We start from the raw sequence: 21,601 nt of genomic DNA, 5'->3' as shown, positions 1-21,601 counted from the left end.
GAAGTGATAGGGTATTTCTTTATTAATAGCTTTGGAGACGTATTTACAAGACAATTTTGGACTGCAGCATCTGAACCTGAGGTGTTCTAAGACCTAAAAGATTATTAATTTCTCAGTGGAATACCTTGGTTGTACAATACGTGGGAAAACATAAGAATTGGTTCCACAGGAGTCAGGAAACTAAGCAGGACGGTATGACAAAGTACCGATTAAGAAATACAGAGGAAAGCGAACTCCCACCAAACAGAAATGCTTTATTTTTGGTAGAGGGAGGTGCCTACTTTCTCTAGGTTTAACTTCTGCCTCGTACTCAGATGAGACTATATAAGAAATGATGCTGCTACCTTTCTCACTACTGCAGTCACATTCACCTGGGAAGTGAAAGATATTTCACATCCCTGGTGAAGGATATCAAGTCTACCTGAATGACTGAGACACTGTGTCTATTTCTCAATCTCACCTTGAATATTTAGCTATTTATTACAAAGTAGAACAACTTTTTTTGAAAATATGTTCTCCTTGGGATTCCATTCGGATATGGAAGTTTTATGTTTTAAGTCTTTTGTTTCTATTCAGAGGGAATATTAATTAGAAAACAAACCTCCAGTCTTTCAGTTAGTTGCTCTATACATTAGGCGATTAATTAAAATGATACACACAGGAAACCACTCTTGAGAAGGCATGATCCCAGCTTCTTTTGGGATAAGGCCTAGTTGCATTGGTTATGTCTGTACTGTGGGAAAATACTCGATGAACCTTTTGATCCCTCCACTGGCCATACTGGAAGTTCCGATGGAGTACATTGAAGACACTTTTGGGCCCATATGCCTGGTTTTTATGCTGAGGAACGATAGAGTGAGAGGGATGATAAGTGCTCAGATCTTGTCCTCACACAGTGTTATAGTGTGATAGCAGCTCACCTCCACAACCAGGAGCTGGGAAGTGCTTCCTTGGCCACAGCAGAGGTTAAGTCACTCAGTGTCACACAGTGTTACACAGCTGGCCTCTGCCCCTGTAGGGGGGCAGCAAGGGGACACGGAGATAAAGAGCAGGAAGTCCTAGACTAGAATTGTTAGGAGTCAGAGATTTGTACAGTAATGATCTCCTGACAGAAGTATAGGCACTTAAAGGCACATTTTGAGGACTTTGAGAATCTCAATGGTGCTGAAAGACTGCTTATAAACCTGTACATATGTATGAAATGATAACAACGTGACTCTCAGTATAGATTTAACTTATAATCATCTCTTTCATTACAATTCAGGCCTAGAAAACAGACCTTAAATTTTTTTTTTTTTGACCATTCCCAGTCATCCTATTCTATTAACATGAAAACACAAGAAAGCTTAGAAAACAGTATGACTGAAGCACAGTTAATTCAGAACAAAACATTAAGAAGTACAACACAGGGGACACCATTGTGGGTGTCTACTACAGGCCACCTGACCAGGCAGAGAAAGTTGATGAGGCCTTCTATAGACAGCTGGAAGTAGCCTCTAGATCACAGGCCCTGATTCTCATGGGGGACTTCAACCACCCTGACATCTGCTGGAGGGACAACACAGCAAGGCACAAACAGTCCAGGAGGCTCCTGCAACGCGTTGTTGATAACTTCTTGTCACAAATGGTAGAGAAGCCTACAAGGAAGGGTATCCTGCTGGATCTTGTCCTTACCAACAGAGAGGGACTGGTTAGAGATGTGAAGGTTGGGGCAGCCTTGGCTGCAGTGACCATGGGATGGTGGAGTTCAGGATCCTGCAGGAAAGAACTAAGGCAACAAGCAGGATTGCAACCCTGGACTTCAGGAGAGCAGACTTTGGGCTCTTCAGAGACCTAATTGGTGGAATCTCATGGGTTACAGTCCTAGAGGGAAGGGGGGTCCAGGAGAGCTGGCTAATATTCAAACATCACTTCCCCCCAGCTCAAGAGTGGTGCATCCCTATGAGTAAGAAGTGCAGCAAAAGGGGCAGGAGACCTGCATGGGCGAGCAAGGAGCTCCTGGCCAAATTCAGACAGAAGAAGAAAACACAAAGAATGTGGAAGAGGGGACAGGCCACTTGGGAGAATTACAGGAATGCAGTCAGAGTATGTAGAGATGCGGGGAGGAAGGCTAAGGCCCAGTTGGAGTTGAATCTTGCAAGAGATGTCAAGGACAACAGGAAGGGTTTCTTCCAATATATCATCAGCAAGAGGAGGACTAGGGAAAATGTGGGCCCGCTACTGAATGGGGCAAGGGCCCTGGTGACAAGGGATACAGAGAAGGCAGAATTACTGAATGCCGCCTTTGCTTCAGTCTTCACTGCTAAGGGCAGCCCCCAGGAATCCTGCAGCCTGGACTTGAGGGAGAAAGTCTGGAGAAGGGAAGACTTTCCTTTGGTTGAGGAGGATAGGATTAGAGACCTTCTGGGCAGGCTAGACATCCACAAATCCATGGGCCCAGATGGGATCATGGGTACTGAGGGAGCTGGTGGATGTTGTTGCCAGGCCGCTCTCCATCACCTTTGAAAAGTCATGGAGAACTGGAGAGGTGCCTGAGGACTGCAAGAAAGCCAGTGTCACTCCCGTCTTCAAGAAGGGCAAGAAGGAGGACCCAGGCAACTATAGGCCGGTCAGTCTCACCTCCATCCCTGGAAAAGAGATGGAACAGCTCATTCTGCATGTCATCTCCAGGCATATGGAGAAGAAGAAGGTGATCAGGAGTAGCCAGCATGGATTCACCAAGGGGAAATCCTGCCTAACCAATCTGATAGCCTTCTAGGATGGAATAACTGGCTGGGTAGATGAGGGGAGAGCTGTGGACGTTGTGTACCTTGACTTCAGCAAGGCTTTTGACACTGTCTCCCATAACATCCTCCAAGATAAACTCAGGATGTGTGGGTTAGACGAGTGGACAGTGAGGTGGATTGAGAAGTGGCTGAAAGGCAGAGCTCAGAGGGTTGTTATCGGTGGCGTGGAGTCTAGTTGGAGGCGTGTAGCCAGTGGTGTCCTCCAGGGCTCAGTACTGGGTCCCATCCTGTTCATCTTCTTCATCAATGACCTGGATGAGGGGACAGAGTGCCTCCTCAGCAAGTTTGCTGATGATACCAAGCTGGGAGGAGTGGCTGACACACCAGAGGGCTGTGCTGCCATTTAGAGAGACCTGGACAGGCTGGAGAGTTGGGCAGAGAGGAACCTCATGAGGTTCAACAAGGGCAAGTGCAGAGTCCTGCACCTAGGGAGAAATAACCCTAGGCACCAGTACAAGGTGGGGACTGACCTTGTGGAGAGCAGCTCTGCAGAGAAGGCCCTGGGAGTGCTGGTGGATGACAAGCTGACCATGAGCCAGGAAGGTGCCCTTGTGGCCAGGAAGGCCAATTGTCTCCTGGGCTGCATTAGGAGGAGTGTTGCCAGCAGGTGGAGGGAGGTGATCCTGCCCCTCTGCTCAGCCCTGGGGAGGCCTCATCTCGAGTACTGTGTCCAGTTCTGGGCTCACCACTACAAGAGAGACCTGGAGAGAGTCCAGTGTAGGGCTACAAAGATGATCAGAGGGCTGGAGCATCTGCCCTGTAAGGAACGGCTGCGAGAGCTGGGCCTCCTCAGCCTGGGGCAGAGAAGACTGAGGGGGGGATCTGATCAAGGTGTACAAGTCCCTGAAGAGAAGGTGTCAAGGGGACAAGGACAAACTCTTTTCAGTTGTCCCATGTGGCAGGACAAGAGGCAATGAGCAGAAAGTGAAGCACAGGAAGTTCTGCCTGACCGTGAGGGGGAATTTCTTCCCCGAGAGAGTGACGGAGCCCTGGCACAGGTTGCCCAGAGAGGTTGTGGAGTCTCCTTCTCTGGAGATCTTCAAGGCCCGCCTGGATGCAGCCCTGTCTACCATGCTCTAGGTGACCCTGCTTGAGCAGGGAGATTGGACTAGATGATCTCCAGAGGTCCCTTCCAACCTTACTGATTCTATGATTCTATGAAATGAAAGGTAAAAGGAAATATTTGTTGACATTTCAGTATCATGAAGGAATTTCTATTAGGCAGTAAAGAAATATTTGCAAAAAAAATATTTTACACAAAAAATATTTTCAAAAATGTTCACTGTGAGGAGCTTAAAGTTTTTTCAGTGTGATTAATGGTCATAAAATACTCAACTGTCTTCTTCAAAAATATTCATCAACATTACAAAAAAGTTATCTGTTGACTTTAAAATAAAATGTTAAATATATTCTATGATTTATTTTTTCATTTCAAGGGTGCGATATTTACCTAAGGAAAATATCACTGAAAATCCTGATGGCACAATATCCTACATGTTGCCTAATACTGCTCGTTTTGAACCTGATATGTCTGTTGGGACAGAAAATGATACCGTTACATGCCTTAACCTTGCTGTTGTTGTAAGTAAAGAAATGAAACTAATCCAAATTTGAATGCTGATATCCTGTAGGAAAAAGAGAAGAAAGCAGCAGTTAGCTGGTATTAGAGGACACACGTGTCATCTATGCTGAAGACAGTTTTATCACTGTGTTCGTAAAAAAACCCTCATTCTGAGAATACGTTGCAGTTACTTCATGTTTTTCTTATGCTCCTAGGGTAATGTCAACCACCTTAATTACAAATGAAAATTGAATTTAATGTCAACAGTACCAAAGTCATCAGCTTGGATGGGATATATCCCAAGGCATTCTTCTAGTCAATTTTAGCATGGGAATGAATCAAGAGTTTGTAGATGGAGTCCCTGCTTATCTAAGATAGAGCATAAACAGCATGAAGCAGGGTTGCCATAGTCTTAGTATCTTCAGTCCTGCGTTGGAGTGGAGCCCCTGTTGAATCCCACGCTCAGCCTGTGCATGGCCTCACTGCCACAGCTTCTAGCAGAGGTGTCAATTAGCACCACTGCAGTGGATGTCCCTGAGCCATCTTCTCCTACTGAGATCTTAGTCTTTTAAAGTAAAGCTCAGTAGATCCCATCTAAGCAGGACTGTGCCTTTTTTTCACTGTAGATATGTGCATTTATGTGTCCCTCAGATAAGCCCGAATTCCCAGAGAGGCCCTGCCTTGCTCACAGAACAACACTGACTTCAAAGCAGAAGCAGATCTCACTTTTTATATCATAACCTTGTAGTCAGTACACCACAGAAGAACCAAGAGAGATCTTTCACACTTTCTTAGCCCTGAAGAGACTGAACCTACTTCTCTTCTATCTCATAATCTTGCCTTATCCATGATTTCTGCTTACTCTGGGTTCAAGTTCAGATAAGAATGAAAGATTCATGGGTAAACAGGGGCGGGGGAAAAAAAAGAGAGGGATCAACAGCGAGCTCAACTATGTCTTGCTTAATTTCACCTTCTGGCTGGCTCCAGCTCTCCAATTCCTCTCTATAGCACTAAACACAAACTGAGAGTCTACTAAAGGGCCTGGGCTGGCCCTTACTTTAAGAGTATCACTTGTTTTTACACAAACTTATCAAATTTGTTACCACTTCCTGCTTCACCAGACAGGCCAAAGCAGATAATTCCAGTTTGCTTTCCACAAGCTATTCAGTGATTTTAAGGACTTAGTTTTGTGTTACCATCTCTGCAAATGTTCATTACAATTAATGCTGGTCAAATGCCACATTCTTCCTTGTTGAAATTGGAAAAGTGTATCTTTTATTTATAATTAAAACTGTCCAGAAAAAAAGGATGCTTGCCACAAAAAAATGTATTCTTTCTGAAAAAAAAATAATGAAGAGTCTGCACTTAATCAGTTCTATGCAGAATGCAGTCGTATTGTTTTATGGTATGATTTTATCACCATAGAAAATATGAACTACAGTCAATAAATAACAAGGCCCATATATTTGTAATACACATATATAGTGTGAGTGAATCTGAAGTACGTGACACGGATGTGATAGAGAAAAGGCAGAAAACTAGAACTTTTACAATCTTTATTATACAATAGAGACTTGAGGTGCAAAGAGATTAAGAATGATATAGTGACCTCATGTAAATAATAATGACAAATTGTCTGTTTTTATATAAATATGCTAATTGTTTCATTAAAGAGGGTCTATTTTAAGTGGAAATTTAACTTAAAGTGAACTTCAAATCTAGAATTCAGCTTTAATTACCAACTTTGCCAGCGATTCCTTGGGTCAGTGTCTGTATTTTTGATCCAAAGCATAAGTAGAAATCTTATATACTAATCATTAGTTTTGTTGCTATTGTAGGCTGCACCGGCCCTGTACACAAACACTTTCATACAACTACTATTAAACACTTGGATTAAATCTTCTAAGTCATCCATGCTGCAGAATAGAACAGTGAAAGAAATCCTGTGGGGATACAAAGATCCTTTCCTGAGCAAAGTCCCCTTCCCCTTGAACCCCGTCCTGGGAGTCTTCTATCCGGTAAGCGAAACTGCTGAGGACGGAAAGCCTTCAGTTACTGTTCTGTGAATAAAGATTCAGACAACTGCTGTTAAGAAGAGAAATCTTACAAAAATCCCTTGTATTACTATGTCTGTTATTCTTTCTTCTTGTCTCTGTTACAGTATAATGGGACATATGACGGACTTTATAAAGTTTTTACTGGGAAAGAAGATATAAGCAAAACAGCAATAATTGACACGTATAAGAACAAAAGGTATAATAGCACTGTATATATGAAAAAATGCACATATTTTAAAAATATGTCTTTTAAGGCTTGTTTCACTAACAGCTATAGTTAAGTGGAAAATCTTCAGCAATTCCAGGGAATGCTGCATCAAGCCCCAGGAGCAGCAAAACCACCTCTCCTTTTTAGCTATTCATGATTCTGTTTTGAGCTTGGATCTAAGACAATTATTGATTCTTTGATATAAATAACTGCTTCAGTTTTGCATATTTAAGCAGCTGGATCCCCTTTACCCTATTCGAAGACATCATATAGTTTATCTGAACATATGAATTAACATCACTTTGCTGATGAATCAAGCCTATATTGCAGTGAGGCTTAGCGGTACAAAAGGCTTACATGGTGTAATATACTACATGTAGCATAACATATTTTTCTTTTTAATTTTAAAGGAATCTTTCCTACTGGCAAGGTCACTGTGACATGGTTAATGGCACAGGTGAGGCTATTAAAGCTTGTTAATATTTCAACACATTTCTTGATATTGCAGGGGACAATTATCAAGTTAATTGGCCTGGGCTTTTCAATGTATGTAGAGTTCTACATGCTGCCTGTTAAATGTCTATATAAATATGTATATATACATACTGCTTATGCATAGGAATGTATTACTTTATAGATATAGCTGTTATACATTATATACAGATATATATACATATACATACATACATATTTATACACACACACACATGCTTTTCAGCTACTGTACACAGGAAGACACACCAGAAAAGAATCCACTTCTCTCTTTCTTTTAGTTGTCTGCATGTTATAATATAAGATTCCTTTAATTTGGTACAGAAGTTGAAAGCTATCTCTGCCTTGCAATACTGTAAATTAACTTTCACTGTTGAAGAATAAAATTAAAAGCATCATAATGTGCCCAACACAAAGTTTTTCTTAAGATGTGAGAAGACAGGGAGAGTTAATGAGCTGCAGAAATTGAGGTGGCAAGGGAAAAAACTCCCAGACAGTCTGATTTGGAGACTAGTACCAGACAAAAAGGGAGGGAAAAGAGGTATAGATTAGTCTGGAATCAATGAACTAGAGGAGAACATTTTTAAATCTGCTTTTACAATGAATATGGAAACAGTCGATCTGTTCAAAGGGTATATTTATTCAACGTGATTTTTTTTTCTTGATGTCACGGAGGAGGTTTTCACACTAATGATAGTCTCACAGGCAGAGACAGTAGAGACTGTGAGCTCTGAGTCACACAGAAAAGGGCAGAACTATATTTAAAGATGTGCCTAGCATATCTCTCTATGAGGCGTTTAGCTGAATGAGATTCAGAAGAAGCCACTAATTCATTTGGTCAAAAATAAGCAGCAAAGGACCTTGGACATTGGATGATCATTTAAAATATCTCTATGATTTACTATTTTGTAAGGAAAAGCTAAAAGTGAGGTAGAGGTACAATGTCCAGAGTGGAAAAAGGAGATCTTATAAAAGAGATAGAAGAGACAGCAGAAGATTGAGAAGAGAAACTTATGGGACTTTTTCCTGGAAAAAACAATAGAGGACACAAGAAACTTTGAGCAACTTAGCTTGCATGAAAACCTCTTCCCAGCAGGCCATCGATATGAGAACATGAAAACAAACAGTGTCAGGTTTATTCTTGCTGTATTTTTTTCACCAGCAGAGATCATTCTCCTTATAACCCAGAGCACATGACAAGTGATTTTGAGTTATTTCAAGTACTTCACAAGAATTTGAGTTTCTAGAAGACTGTGAATCAGGAAAATTTAGCTCCTTTACTATATAAATATTTTTGTATGAGGGAATATTTTCTTAGGTTCTGGGATTTTTCTTCTTTCTTATGGTCCCTGAATCACTGTCAGCTTTTTCTTCTTCCACAGCTGATGGAATAAACACATTCAGATAACTAGACTAAGTGCTCTAGTACAGTAAAATACAGAGTTGTTACATGCCTTACACAACCATTCAGTGTGACTTCTGATGAGACAACCAACATGTGTTTAGAAACTTTTATGATGTCTTTTAAATACATGCCAGAGTTCCTTCGTATCCTATGAACTTTCACACTGAAAGGGAGAATGTTTTCCAGTACTGTAATAAAGCAAATAACTAGATCATAAGATCAAACAGTATTCTTGGGCTTGAAATGAGTCAACATTTGCAAAGTTTCCAAGTGTGCCATGATTCAGAAATAGAGCGCATCTCTAGGATGATCTTGGATCTTCTTTAAGACAAAATGCTTCCCTCATCTGTGAGCAGGCAGCAGTGTGTAATTCATCTTTCTCACTCTTGCCAGCTTGATTCAAAGATATCACAGATGTTTTTGAGTCCTTGTTTATGGCTGCTGACTAAGAAACTAAACAAGTATTGTAACAAGAAGTAACAAATTCAATGGTTAGAGGTTTACTGCAATGCCTTGTTTTGGGAGAATTGCCCAGACTCTTCTTCCCTAACTCTAGATGCGTGAAATGAAGAAATACCCATCTGAACTAGCTATGTGTCTTTTTACACATAGAGTAGAGGAAAGCTCTCACCAAAGTGTTATTCCTCTGACCTATTTTGTCCATCTACCATGGGATGAGATGAACTTGCTCTAACTATAGAAAGGATCTATGCTTAACAAAGAACAGCTTCAGCTGAGCAGTCTTTGGTGAAAAAAAAAAAAATGTGCATTAAATATGCAGTTTTGAAGACTAAAGCTATGTTCCTTAGAGGTTCTGAATGCCATGACTCCAAATGAACTCCATCTTTAGAAAGGTTTTAAACCTCTAGACTGCATAAATCTGAAGCAATGGTAACAAGAAATAGGACTTCTGCTAAATAGGATTGTTTTTTGTATCCTCTAATTTTAATTGGCATGATCATGTGGCTTCACATCAATGAAAAAATTAGTGGCCACAACTTGGCCTGTCTCCAAAGAAAAGGCAATGTGGAGTACCCGTCACTATGCAATAACTTATGTAAATATTTATTCTATGAATGTTTTGTTTATCTTTTTTTGTAGCTGTATGGGAAAGTTATAGCTGAACATTGAACGATGATTAAATCTTATCTTGTAACGAGAATTACTTTCAAGCTGTTATTTTATTTTTTTCACAGATGGGGCTTCATTTCCCCCATTTGTGCAGAAGGATCAGGTACTGCACTTCTTCTCCTCTGATATTTGCAGGTACGTTGTTCCCTTACTGCATCCCTGTGTGTGCCACCAAAATGCTCTTTAGTTTCAGAGGGTTGCTGCAGTAGCTCTGCCTGAGGCATTTCAGCAGAAATGTTTCACCTAAACACTAATAAATTAATGAGCTATGCTCATGATTTAGTGCCTGATTCTTCCACTTTTATTTGTGTCAAGTAGCAAGTTATTTACAGTGCATACTATTTCAGCTATTTACAGATGTGTGAATCAAGAATACCTCTACCTAACTTCACAGAGTGAGACAATGGTGCGAGCTGGTGCAGACCTATGAAAGACATCAAGGTCCACCGTGCTCAAAGTCTTGAACTTCCTCCAAGACCAGGACCTGGCTTAAAACCTGCCTTATTTGGTCTGAGAATGCAACTTACCTCTAGGAATAGATAAAGCAGGAAGCAGCTAAGCCCATCCTGGGGATTTCAGTAGAATATCGTCTACACAAAACAGAACTCACAACTGCTACATACTCAAAATTGCTTTCTCAGGATATTTTTGTATATTTTATTTTTATGTATTTACAAACAGACAAACCTGCTTAATTCATCCCATACTGAAGGATTTTTCAGGCTGCTTCTTCTACTGTGGCTATTCAGTGTCCCTGAGTTCTCCAGTGAACTCAGTGAAAGTAGTGTTAGAAGATCGAAAGTGCATCAGAGTATATTTACTTACAGAGGTTCAACCACTTTATTTGTTTTGCTTTCTGGAAATATCTGCTTCCTTTTGACTAGGTTTAAGGTGGACCATTTGCCTTGAAAAGTTTATTTTTAAAGATCAGAGTTTTTTACATGAAGTTTTTTATTTGTGAAGTAATTGGACCCCCAAACTGGAGGGCATTTCTCTAACTACAAAGAAATTCTATGTCTTCAGATCGGTTTGACAGTGTTTGTGAGATACTTCTGGCCATTTACTTTTCACAATTACTAAAGAATAAAGAGGAACACTAACAGTCTCCCAAAGTTTTGCTCTTAAATGGTTCATGGAAAATTATTTTGATTATACTCCAAGACCTAGAATGCTTGTTTTTCTTAGCTATTATACAAACATTGCTGCGCAGGTTACATTAGTGTATAACAACCGCATCTATCCACTAGATGAAAATAATTTGGCAAAAAGAAGGTTAAATGGTATTCTGATTCAAAGCTATAGGGTTATACCCAGTACACTATCTCCACCATAAAGCTTAGATTGCCATTATCTGTTCAGTAAAAAAAAGCTGTAACAGAGGTGATTTATTTTAATAAGAACTTATAACACAGTCCTAAAAAGTGCAAACATTTCATAACAACAGTGGTTGAAGCAGTCTGTAAAGAAAAGTGCTGTTAATTAGTTTATTAGTTTACTATATATATTTATTAATATAAATATTTTTCTCTTCCTTTTTGTGTATTGATGTACTTATCTGTCCTTGTATATCTTTTTGTGTAAGCATAGAATAACTCTCCGTTACAGAGGAGTACCTCTGCAAACTACTGTGAACAGTGTGAAGGGAGCTGCCCTTTGGGTCTCTGGAGTCCTTATTTTACTTTAAGAGAAAGACAGTCAGAGGATCCTTAAGGAGTGTTACCATGGATTCGGATTTGTAATCCAAATGACTGCAACAAGTTTATCCTCTTTTTTATTTAGATCGATCTATGGAGTTTTCCAGAGCAAGCAGAATGTGAAAGGGATCCCGCTGTACCGTTTCACAGTTCCCCGTGAAGCGTTTGCATCGCCTGTTGAAGTTGGAGATAATTACTGCTTCTGTACAGACTACACCATTTCGGAGAACTGCACATTAGCCGGAGTCCTAGACATCAGTGCCTGCAAAGCAGGTATAGTAGTGACATGGTACTGCCGAACAAGACATCCGTCTAGGGAGAAAACACCTGTCCTGCACTGAGGTGTTAGTTACTCTAAGGCCCCAGCCACTTGTATTTATCTATACATTCTTCTATAGATTGCCTGTGAAATCTTTCACTTTTCTGTAGCCTCATTCCCCAAATGAGGTCTATAGAATTTCCATTTTACATAGTGCTGTGAAAAAAAAAAAAATCATGATATTAGAGATGGTATACTGAAATCGTAGGAATATACAAACAGAAAGGAAAGGGGAGGGCTTCCTTTGCTACTGCTTAAAAGCCAGAGATGGTCACTGCCCATGTCATTCCTGCTAATTCTCACACACAGTGTATTAACCATACACACATGGCTGAGACACTGTTGGCTTAATTTTGCGCAGCTATAATAAACTGAACACTTACACAGTCTGAGTTTGGTGCAGAGTGGGCAGCATGAGTTCCCTTCTGTCCTTCATCCTTCTCAAACAAGACCATGAAAATTGGGGAAAATAGTGAAGGTCTCATTCTCACCTCAGAGTGAAAATGGAAGCACTTCCAGCTCCACAGTGTAAACAGACAAATAGTATTTGCAATGACAACCTATTTCGCCATGCAAATTTTCTTCATGCCAGTAGAATCATAGAAGCTCTCAAATCTTCTTTTGTTTAGTCTATTGACAGTTTTATCAGATTTTTTTTGTGTCTTTATAGCAAAATATGTTTGCATGGGAAAAGGCTTCAGAAGATGTACATGAAACAAGGCTTAATGATTCAAATAAGTTTATATCTGCCTTTTTTTAAACAGGAAGACCAGTGTTTATTTCTCTTCCACATTTTCTTCATGCAAGTGATTCTATATTGCACAATGTTGAAGGCCTGAGCCCAAATGAGAAGGAGCATGAGACATTTTTAGACATAGAGCCGGTGAGTCCAAATATTCAATACTTGCAGCTCAGCAAACTAGACATGCTCAAATTTAGTAGAGTAAATCTTTTAACAAAGCGATGAACAAAGGATTCTGTATTTTCATACTTTCTTTTTCAAGACTTGCTCACAAAGGTATTTAGCTCTTAGCAGCAGAAACTTAGAGCAGAACTCTGTCTTATTCTGAACTTCAAAGTTTGGAAAATAAATTTAGATTTTTACTCATTGGTAACACTAGATTAAATGGATTCTGAAAAGCTTTAACCTGTGATATGACATTAATCTGTGATTTTCAGATACCTTAAGGACCTTCTTTTCTACCAAAGCTTCACTCTTCCTTCTATATTTTATGTTTTCTTTCATTTCTGTAAGTAGCAATTTTGGTATAATTATTATCACAACCGAACTAAAGGAAATAAATATACATCAGTTTATTTCCAAGAAAATAACTAGAATTCTGAAGTGCAACTTCTTGTCTGCTTCTAGAACAGACCTAACTCAGGCTGTCAAACGGAGCTCCCAAAATGAATGAGTTTTACTTTTACTTCTGTTCCAGTGATTCACATGCTTGCTTTTAGTGTGCTAATCAGAGTTGTCTGAATTGTATTATGAATTTTAAGGTTTCAAATTTTTATTTTACTCTGAATCGGCATGAAAAAATAAAATTTAGAATTTTTCACAAAATATTTTTTTCAGTCATATAATGTAACAGTTATCTACTTTTAGTGAGGAAATGTGAATTCAAGTCTTTGTTTCACATCATTTAGAATAAAGATATCAACCCAAATTTGCTAAACCTGAGCTGAAATATTCAAGCAAGACCCTGAGTCTTGTTATTTTTCGGAGGGAAGAGGGGGAAAGAAGTAGATGAAGAAGAGGACCCTATTATTTTAAAATGCTTGGAAATCACATTTAAAAATATTAACTTTTGTTCTGATATGAAATTTTCTTTTTTCTTTTTTTTTTTTTTTTTGTTTGAAACTGATATATTTATATGAAACATTTCAGGACTGATATACCATTTCTCAGGATTAATATCTTCACTATTAATTTGCCAATTACAAAATCTACTACAGTAAATCCAAAAGATCATAACCTCTAGGAAGAATGAAACACCCTTTGAAACATACAAATTTCATGAAAATATAACTCTCAGAAGCATAAGAATAAGTACTACAATGCTTTTTGACACAGTCCATATTTTAGGCTTATGTCTCCAATTCACCAAATTTAAAGTAATGTAGTTTGTTTTCTTTCTATCCTTAGATCACTGGTTTTACATTACAATTTGCCAAAAGGCTGCAAGTAAACCTCCTGGTGAAGCCTGCACCAAAAATTGAGTAAGTACTCTTTCAGTATTTTGTTTCTAACTACTTTTTCCAAGACAACTGATTGGTCTAAAGCAGTGTTGGTGGAAGTAACTGTGAAAAGAAGGAGTGAAAATACTTTTCCAAAGCCTTTTAAACTTTTTTTGCCAAACTTTCGATTGTGAATTTCTAGAGAATATAAATTTCAACAAAAGATCAATCCTTCTTGTGATAGCTATTGCACAACTATTTTAATGCACATTTGATATCCCACCAGACACAAGTATATACTTAAAGACAACATTCTTACAAAACCCAAATGAGGTCATTAGGACAAACTAGAAGGAAAAAATCCATTTTCTATAATACATTAAATGAGTGATACAAATTATGTGCACTCTGTCTTTGAGCGGATTTTATTGGAAGATTAATAACTGTTAAGTTATTAACTGTTAACTGCTAACAGTTTCCCTTTTCTCAGTTAACTTACGTGCACAGACTTAGTGTGTGTTGGGCTCCTGTACATCTGATAGCTGAACATCGCACAGACCGTCAGACCCTCCCACCAACACCCCGCCTGTGTCCGGCCTTTGGTCTCTGACTGTCTACACACGGAGGTCTAGCCAGAAAAAGATAGCTGCCTGATATATAAAATGGCTACTATTAATTGTAGGATTTTATTTCCAACTCAGAACTGTATTAAAAATGTACTTCCTGGAAATTAGACACGTGGTTACTGGAGATGTGCTTAAATGGAGACGGGGACTATGCACCAGACTAAAGGTTTGCCATACTATAATGTCATACTTGTTTTATTTTCTCATTTCAGAGCTTTATCAAAAGTTCAGAAACCTTACATTTTTCCTCTTCTCTGGCTAAATGAGGTCAGTATATTTTCTGCCTATTAATCTTCAAGATTTTAATAATATAATAATAATTATATATATATATAATATATAATAATAATTAATATCTTCAAGATATTAATCTTGTTAATATGGAGAATCTTGTAAATCTGTTAAAAAAAAGAAAGTAAAAAAAAGGACTAACCTAACCTTCTCAGTCTTGATGCCCAGAAATTGGCAATTAAACTCATGTTATAGTATGTACATGTCAAGAATGTGTCTGGGAGTGAAGACTTGCATATTCACCTCTCACCAATGGTTTTCTTGTTTCAGTCTGCTGTTATTGGGGATGCAAAAGCCGAAATGTTCAGAAATAGAGTCACCAATCGGGTTCAGATGCTGGGTGTGCTGCAGATCGTTTTAATCATCGCAGGTTCTGTGCTGTTCCTCGCATTCATGGTTTCCTATTTCATATGCAGATCAAATAAATTAAAATAAGTAAGTGGTAATGGTGATTTTTTCAGTAACTTTTTCTCACGTTTTCAAGAAGTTAAACATTATATACTTAGCTATTCTTGTTTTTCAAGTGCTAGTAAAGTTCAGCAGTTACCATTTCAGTTGTTGTACTGCAAATGATACAGATACCCTAGCTAGTGTTTTCAAATTCAGCTCCCAACCTTAATCTTTCAGGATGCTATTAACATACTCAGAATAGGCTGTTGGGAATTTCCAAAAATACAATGTGATCATTGTGACTTGATGAAAATAGACATTTTCTCCAAGACAGCCAAACTGTTCAGGTGTGCCTGCCCCGTAGTGCTTCTGCAGGAAGCCACACAGCTTCTGACTTATATGCTCTTCCAGGACATATGGCTGGGAGGACAGAAAGCCCACTGTAAATGCAGTTTTTAGTAAGTAGGCTAGGTAAGGTCTCTCGGATATTCTTTCTTTCAGTCTTCCATTACTATCACATTAGACTTATCAGCTCCTGGACTCACCTAGCCCATTAAGACTAAATATAGTTCTAGAATGGGTAGAATAGCCAAGCAGTGGCTTAGTGCACTGACACTCATTGAAATGAACAAATTTTGGGGAGTGACTTAAAAGAAGTGTAGAATCATGAGTATTACTTTGAAAAAAAATATAGCGCAGTAAAGAGCCATTTTCAAGAATACTACTTACCTCATTAGGAAGAATACTCACCTCATAACTTGCTAAATTCTGATTTTGTTTCATTGCAGGTAGAAAAAGACTTCAGAGGTAGACAATCTTTAACTGAAATTTCAACCAAGCAGCTTGTTAAAATTCAGAGAGAAATGATCCAAGGCACACCAAGTCTACATGTTATGGAATTCAACATGCTTTTCCATTCTGAAAGACCAACTCACTAACCCAGATAAACTGATGTTTCCAAAGGCCCGCATTTCTGATGTCACTAAAGAGGCCACCATGGAAATGATACTTTCAGATAACTTTTATTATATGAACTTCGTTACAAATTTTAAGTGACATTCAAGCAGACTGAAGCTGAGATGCAGTCCACCTGCCATTTATGCAACTTGCTACTTTTTTTTCTTCTGGAATTACAAGACAAATTAAAGTTGTTTGCTGATGTTCTGCCGCTGAGCATAGGCTGGGGAATGACACCATCGTTGAGCTCATGCTGTGCTCTAGATGCTCTAATTGCAATGTTTTTCTTTCTGTTCCTTCAAGGAATGGAAGCTGCTGCAATGGAAGTGCTCTCTGTCTTCTGTTCAGGGATATGAATTGTGCTGAATGTGAAGTTTATTATGTAAAGTTACTAACTGTAATACATGATGTTAATAAAAGACTTACTAAAATATTTCTTTTATATATTTACGCAGAGCTAGCCAATGCACATATTTACAAGTTAATCCTTTACAGGTTAACAGGGGCTCACAAACATTTGGCTCCATGGCTTAGTAATCTGAGCCACTTTCTAACTGCCAACCTCCTCTGCTGCTTCCTGCCTGCTTCTCTTTCTGGCTCTTCTCTCACCAACAACCTCTGCTCTGCCCTAACTCCACTTTGCCCAAGGCTTCCTGTAGGGAATGATCTGATATATCACCCTTAAGGTCAAGAGAAAATATTCCAGAGTTCTATACACAGTAAAGATTGAGATAATGATTTTGATCAAAAATCAGACTATTCCACCTCCTTGCTGTAGAAGAAATAAAGGAAGACAGGTAGACCCATTCTTCATTGATTAGCTACCTGCTGCAAGGAAATATGTGCAATCATCTGTTAGAATGAGGTGCATCAGGCAGGTAGCTAGCATTGCCATTTGTGTAAATGGTTTATTTTTTTATTTAATTTGTTTGTCATATTTTAGGAACCAGTAGTGGGACAGTTTTTGAGAATTGTGGGTGTTTCCTTTTCCCGTGGACTCATTGAATTAAGAAAAAGAGTACTTTGTAAGATCTATTCTGGAAACTTTTTGTCTTGTAAATGAAGAACTGTAAAGTTCAGGCCAGCTTCTCATAGCCTGGCTTCTGGCAGTATTGCTGGACAAAACAGAAAAGTTTGTCTTGCTAGCAAAGGACAATATCTTTGTCCAGGTAACTTAGAATGGTGTTTTCCTTCTTTGGAAATAAAGAGAAGGAAGCCCAAGAGATTAAAATGTTGTGATTTTAACTCCACGTTCCTTGTGGACAGAGCTGTGTTGCTACCTACCATGGTGCATTGCGGCTGATGGATCACAGAAATCCCAAGAGACTTTTCTTGAAAGCAATGTCTGATACATGATTATATTCTTTTTCCAGACATAAGCTGGAAAGGTAAAGCAAAAGAGGGCAGGAGATATGAAGGAACCACTACACTGAAGAGAAGCTATGCTCTCATTTAGAGAACTAATGTATTTGATTGCTCATGGTGCCAGTAAGTAAAAAAACAAGCCATATCTCTCTTCTCTACATCATTGCTGGGGTCATACATAATATTCTGCTCCCGCGGTAGCCTGTGGACAGTTTGATGCAATTTAAGGCATCCCCAGAGGCCTATGGACTGGTCAAGAAAGTATGAGGACAAATACGAAGGTTTTGTTTGAAGTCATTAAGTCACCTCTTCTTAGGTTAAAACAAGCAGAGCTCTGCTGTGCTCTGCTGTGCTTCAAGATTTGACATCTTTTTTTTTTTTTTTTTTTTTTTTTTTTTTTTTTTTTTTTAATAATAAAACTAGCCTTTTGTGCTAGAGTTTAGTGGAGGATCTTTTTTTTACACTGAAACAACAGCAAAGGTCCCATTGATTTTGATATGCTAGCATTTCAACCTTGTTTGTTGTCTTGAAATCTGCTGTCACCAAAACAGTGTTTGCTCTATTAGGGTTGCTTGGTGCTATTTAGTGATCCAGCAGCAGTGATCCAGCAAGTCAGGCCATGATTTTAAATGTCTCAGGGCCCAATTTTGCATGCACGCAGATAAGTTTATTCATACATATAATCTCAATGATATCAATGCAGGTTTGGACTATTAAACTGTGTTCAGCACCTAGGCCTCACTTGAATTATAATTAGCACTTTTTGTTTTTGTCCAGAACATTGGTTACAGATATTCTTAGTTCATGTTATTAAGGCTGATGTTAATTATTTTCATTTGTTAAGCTATATGTGGGATAAACGCTTGTTAGAAATTTTAATGAACTCAATAAAAAGAAAGCAAAGCTCAAAATCTTCTTTTTGAAACTCTCATGTCCAAGTGTAAATAAAGTCTTCTGTGTTGGATACTGAATTTTTATTTCTTTCCTTGGTGTTTCGGGTGTGTCTTCTTTTCCTAGAGTTTGATTCTATAAATTGACGAATAAATGAGTTTATGGATAACTTCATTGTATTGATGTACCCTCTGCCCAATTGCTTAGAAGACCATCTTACCTTTTGTGTTCTCCTCTGATACATCATAAACACTGGAGACATGCAGTATTTATATTCTTGATTACAGTGAGGTGCAAATTGTGCCTTTAGGGGCAAAGCTGAGTACCAGCATGCCTAAAATGAAGCAATTCAGGAGCCATCCCAGGATACTAAGCTCTGACCTTCTTTCAGTACCCTTGAATGGAAGGTGTTGGTGCTGTGGCCTGAGCACATCCAGCAACGTATTGCAACATATTTCTGCAGGCAGCACTGGGCCGGCAGGTTGGGATGGGAGGGAAGCCCTGGCTACGTTCTCGTGCCTCATGTTCTCCACCCACCTTATGGGTGAAAACCACTGGATGAAGTGCAACCTGACCCAAGAGCTGACAGCATACTTATGCCTACACCCCAGAGCAGGTGTGTGAGCTGAGGCTTGATGAAGCCCTTGATCTCCAACTGTAATTACTCTTTCAAAGCCTTTCTTAAAACCTGTTCTTCTCATCAAGCCTACCACAGTCTGTTTGGATAAAATAAACATGCTACTACACCCTGAAAGAGAAAAACAATGTTTTTTTCTGTCCTCTTAGCGAGGAGACAATGCAGGGACTTGTTTTATTCATAGGTGTACACGTTGGCAGTATTTAATAACTAATAAATTTAATAACTAATAAAATTTGATTAGGGCTTTGCTTCAGTAACCAGAAACAACAAGGAGATGACTCACATTTACCAAGTGCAAACTGCATTTATGAAGAGATGGCATGCGTTTTCTACTGTCCGCCTCCTTCTCTTTGGATACTAGTCTTTGGATGCAGTCCCGTCCTCCCCCAGCCCAGCCCCAAACAAGCCAACTAGCCAGCACCAGGCTGCAACCTTCCTCAGCTCTCCTTCCTAGGAGAAGAAAGCAAATGCTTTGCAGTAGGCGCCACCCAAAGGACATACATTTTTTCACAAGTTCGAATGGTTCATTTTGAGTGCAGCTAGTCCGAAATAATGCTGGATAAAACTTGCCGTTTCTTATTCTGCCAGTTGACGTAATCCAACATAATTTTCACCTTAAAATCAGCGTGAGAAAAATCATGTCCTAAGTGTCTGCTGAATGCCAAATTATCTACTTTCTGCTAAGGCAGAAACTATACCATTAATATCTTGGAGTATTTTGCTGAGGTTAGGATTTCCTCTGAATACTGTGAAGTGGTATTTACTGGGCACACAGCTGATGCAGCAGAGACACACCCTGAGGTTTCAGGACTCCATTGCTTGCCCAACAAGCACTTATGTAACACTGAGGATGTGTGGGCAAATCAGGACTTACGTGATGCTTTTATATGTGACTCAGGTTTTAGATGCACCCAAAACATATTTGCAATTTCAGCCTTACTGGATTATTTGTGGGTAGGACTAGGAAAGTCACACGTTTTTGTATTTATTTTTCTTTAGTAATTTTTCCAAATTGAAAGTCCACATATTTTTCCTGTTGAGTATTTCCAAAATTTCTCCAGTGGTAAATTTCTCCATTGATACTTTATTTCATGGCACCAGCTAAAACATGATTGCTTCTTGAACCAGTTGCTTGTACTTTGGATTCTTTCATATAAATTTTTTTGTGATCTTACAACAAATGTGGAGGCATAGCCTCCTCTCTGTGTTCACTCTAGACATGCAGCTATTTGTCCATGCACTGCTCAAACATTGGTTCTGCTTTGCAGAATTAGAAGTTATCATTAAAATTCATGCATACATATACTCTTTCTGACTATAGTGTGTCAGTAAGTGCAATTTGTTCTGCAGTCTTGATGATCTCAGCCTAGCTGTCTTTACCAGGATAAAGTAGCACTGGACATTCATAGACTCACACTGACAAAAAGCAAGCATAAAAGGAGAATCAGAAGCCTCTATTTTTTTTTCTATTTTTCCTATTATTGGGAAACACACTAAGCAAGAGCTTTTGGCAAAGTATATACTTTAATTTAGTGACAAGTTAGTGCATTTAGGAAGTTAATTCAGGAAGTTTAATCCAGCCATCATCAAATCTACCAGGCAGCAGACAGAAACTTCCCTATGCACCCAGTAGTGTCATGCAGTAGCTTTGCTGAATTGATGCAGGCACTCATTTCCTGGGTAAGATCATTTGGTGTTCAGCAGGACACTGAAGGAGCCATATCTTTGTAAACAATGTGCATAATATTTCTCACTTCAGTGGTAGAGAATAGCAGTAAAATAAATTAATGAGTACACATATCAGTTGGGAGGTAGAATACATGGGTTCTAAAAGCTGCTATCTTTAGTAGAAATCATTTAGGTTATACTTGCTCAATATAAGTGTAAATATTAAGTATCCTGTCTTTCAGGTTCAGTAGGAGACTTCAATTGAAGCTGAATTTGTAGAACATTCTTGTTAATCCAGGGAGATTAAGAGGATCCTGGATGTATTTTGAGCATTGCCTGGGAGATAGAAAACTGCTTTTATGATGAACCCTTATTGGATTGAAAATGGTAGTCCAAAAATCAAGTACTTAGAAACTCTTTATCTCACTTTCCAGCTGTGTGCAGGAACTGCAACACAAATGCTAAGTGCACTTTCTCCTTAAAAAATGAGGCAGATGTACCACTTTTGGATGTTTACACACTCTGTGGCTTGGCACACTACCTTTTATGAATCCAGGTAAGAGTCTAATTTTACTCTGCCTTCCTCTGCATCCCTTTCTGGAGCTGAGCACCTCTTAGCACTGACACAGTGCTTAATATTTTGTTTAATGCTACTGAGACCCCCAAGGGCATGCTGTGTCTGGAATGCCTTAGTGAAGATGCTAGAGGTCCCTGGTGTCTGGCCATGTTTCACATAAAGATAAAGAAAGGTAAGTCTGCACAGACAGTTCAGGACGGTAATGCCTCACACCCAAATGGAAAACTTTGAAGAGTGTGTTTAGTTCAAAGTCATCTGCTAAGCGTGCCGGTCCTGTAATTTGTGCTTCTTAGCTTTAAGAACATTCATTAGTGGTCTGTGGCTCTGGTTGAGGTCGTTGAGAGCAGATCACACCAGGTCAA

General features: G+C 39.0%; 1 protein-coding gene across 3 annotated transcripts in view; it reads left to right on the top strand.

The window, feature by feature from the left end:
- The window catches only part of CD36 (CD36 molecule (CD36 blood group)), a 38,806-nt gene extending 20,372 nt beyond the window's left edge, over positions 1-18,434 (top strand). For all 3 annotated transcript variants that reach the window (XM_062581371.1, XM_062581364.1, XM_062581356.1), the window contains exons 4-14: positions 4,223-4,367; positions 6,186-6,365; positions 6,509-6,600; positions 7,023-7,069; positions 9,706-9,775; positions 11,420-11,607; positions 12,418-12,536; positions 13,803-13,876; positions 14,673-14,727; positions 15,022-15,186; positions 15,930-18,434. In XM_062581371.1, coding sequence (XP_062437355.1) covers positions 4,223-4,367; positions 6,186-6,365; positions 6,509-6,600; positions 7,023-7,069; positions 9,706-9,775; positions 11,420-11,607; positions 12,418-12,536; positions 13,803-13,876; positions 14,673-14,727; positions 15,022-15,186 — 1,135 coding nt within the window. In that variant the 3' untranslated portion in view covers positions 15,930-18,434. The remainder of the gene's footprint in view (positions 1-4,222; positions 4,368-6,185; positions 6,366-6,508; positions 6,601-7,022; positions 7,070-9,705; positions 9,776-11,419; positions 11,608-12,417; positions 12,537-13,802; positions 13,877-14,672; positions 14,728-15,021; positions 15,187-15,929) is intronic.
- The last annotated feature ends 3,167 nt before the right edge of the window (positions 18,435-21,601 follow it).

This window comes from Rhea pennata, chromosome 1, assembly GCF_028389875.1.
Source record: "Rhea pennata isolate bPtePen1 chromosome 1, bPtePen1.pri, whole genome shotgun sequence".
Taxonomy (NCBI): Eukaryota; Metazoa; Chordata; class Aves; order Rheiformes; family Rheidae; genus Rhea; species Rhea pennata.
Note: the sequence above shows the minus strand (reverse complement) of the source record. Positions and strands in the feature narration are given on the sequence as shown.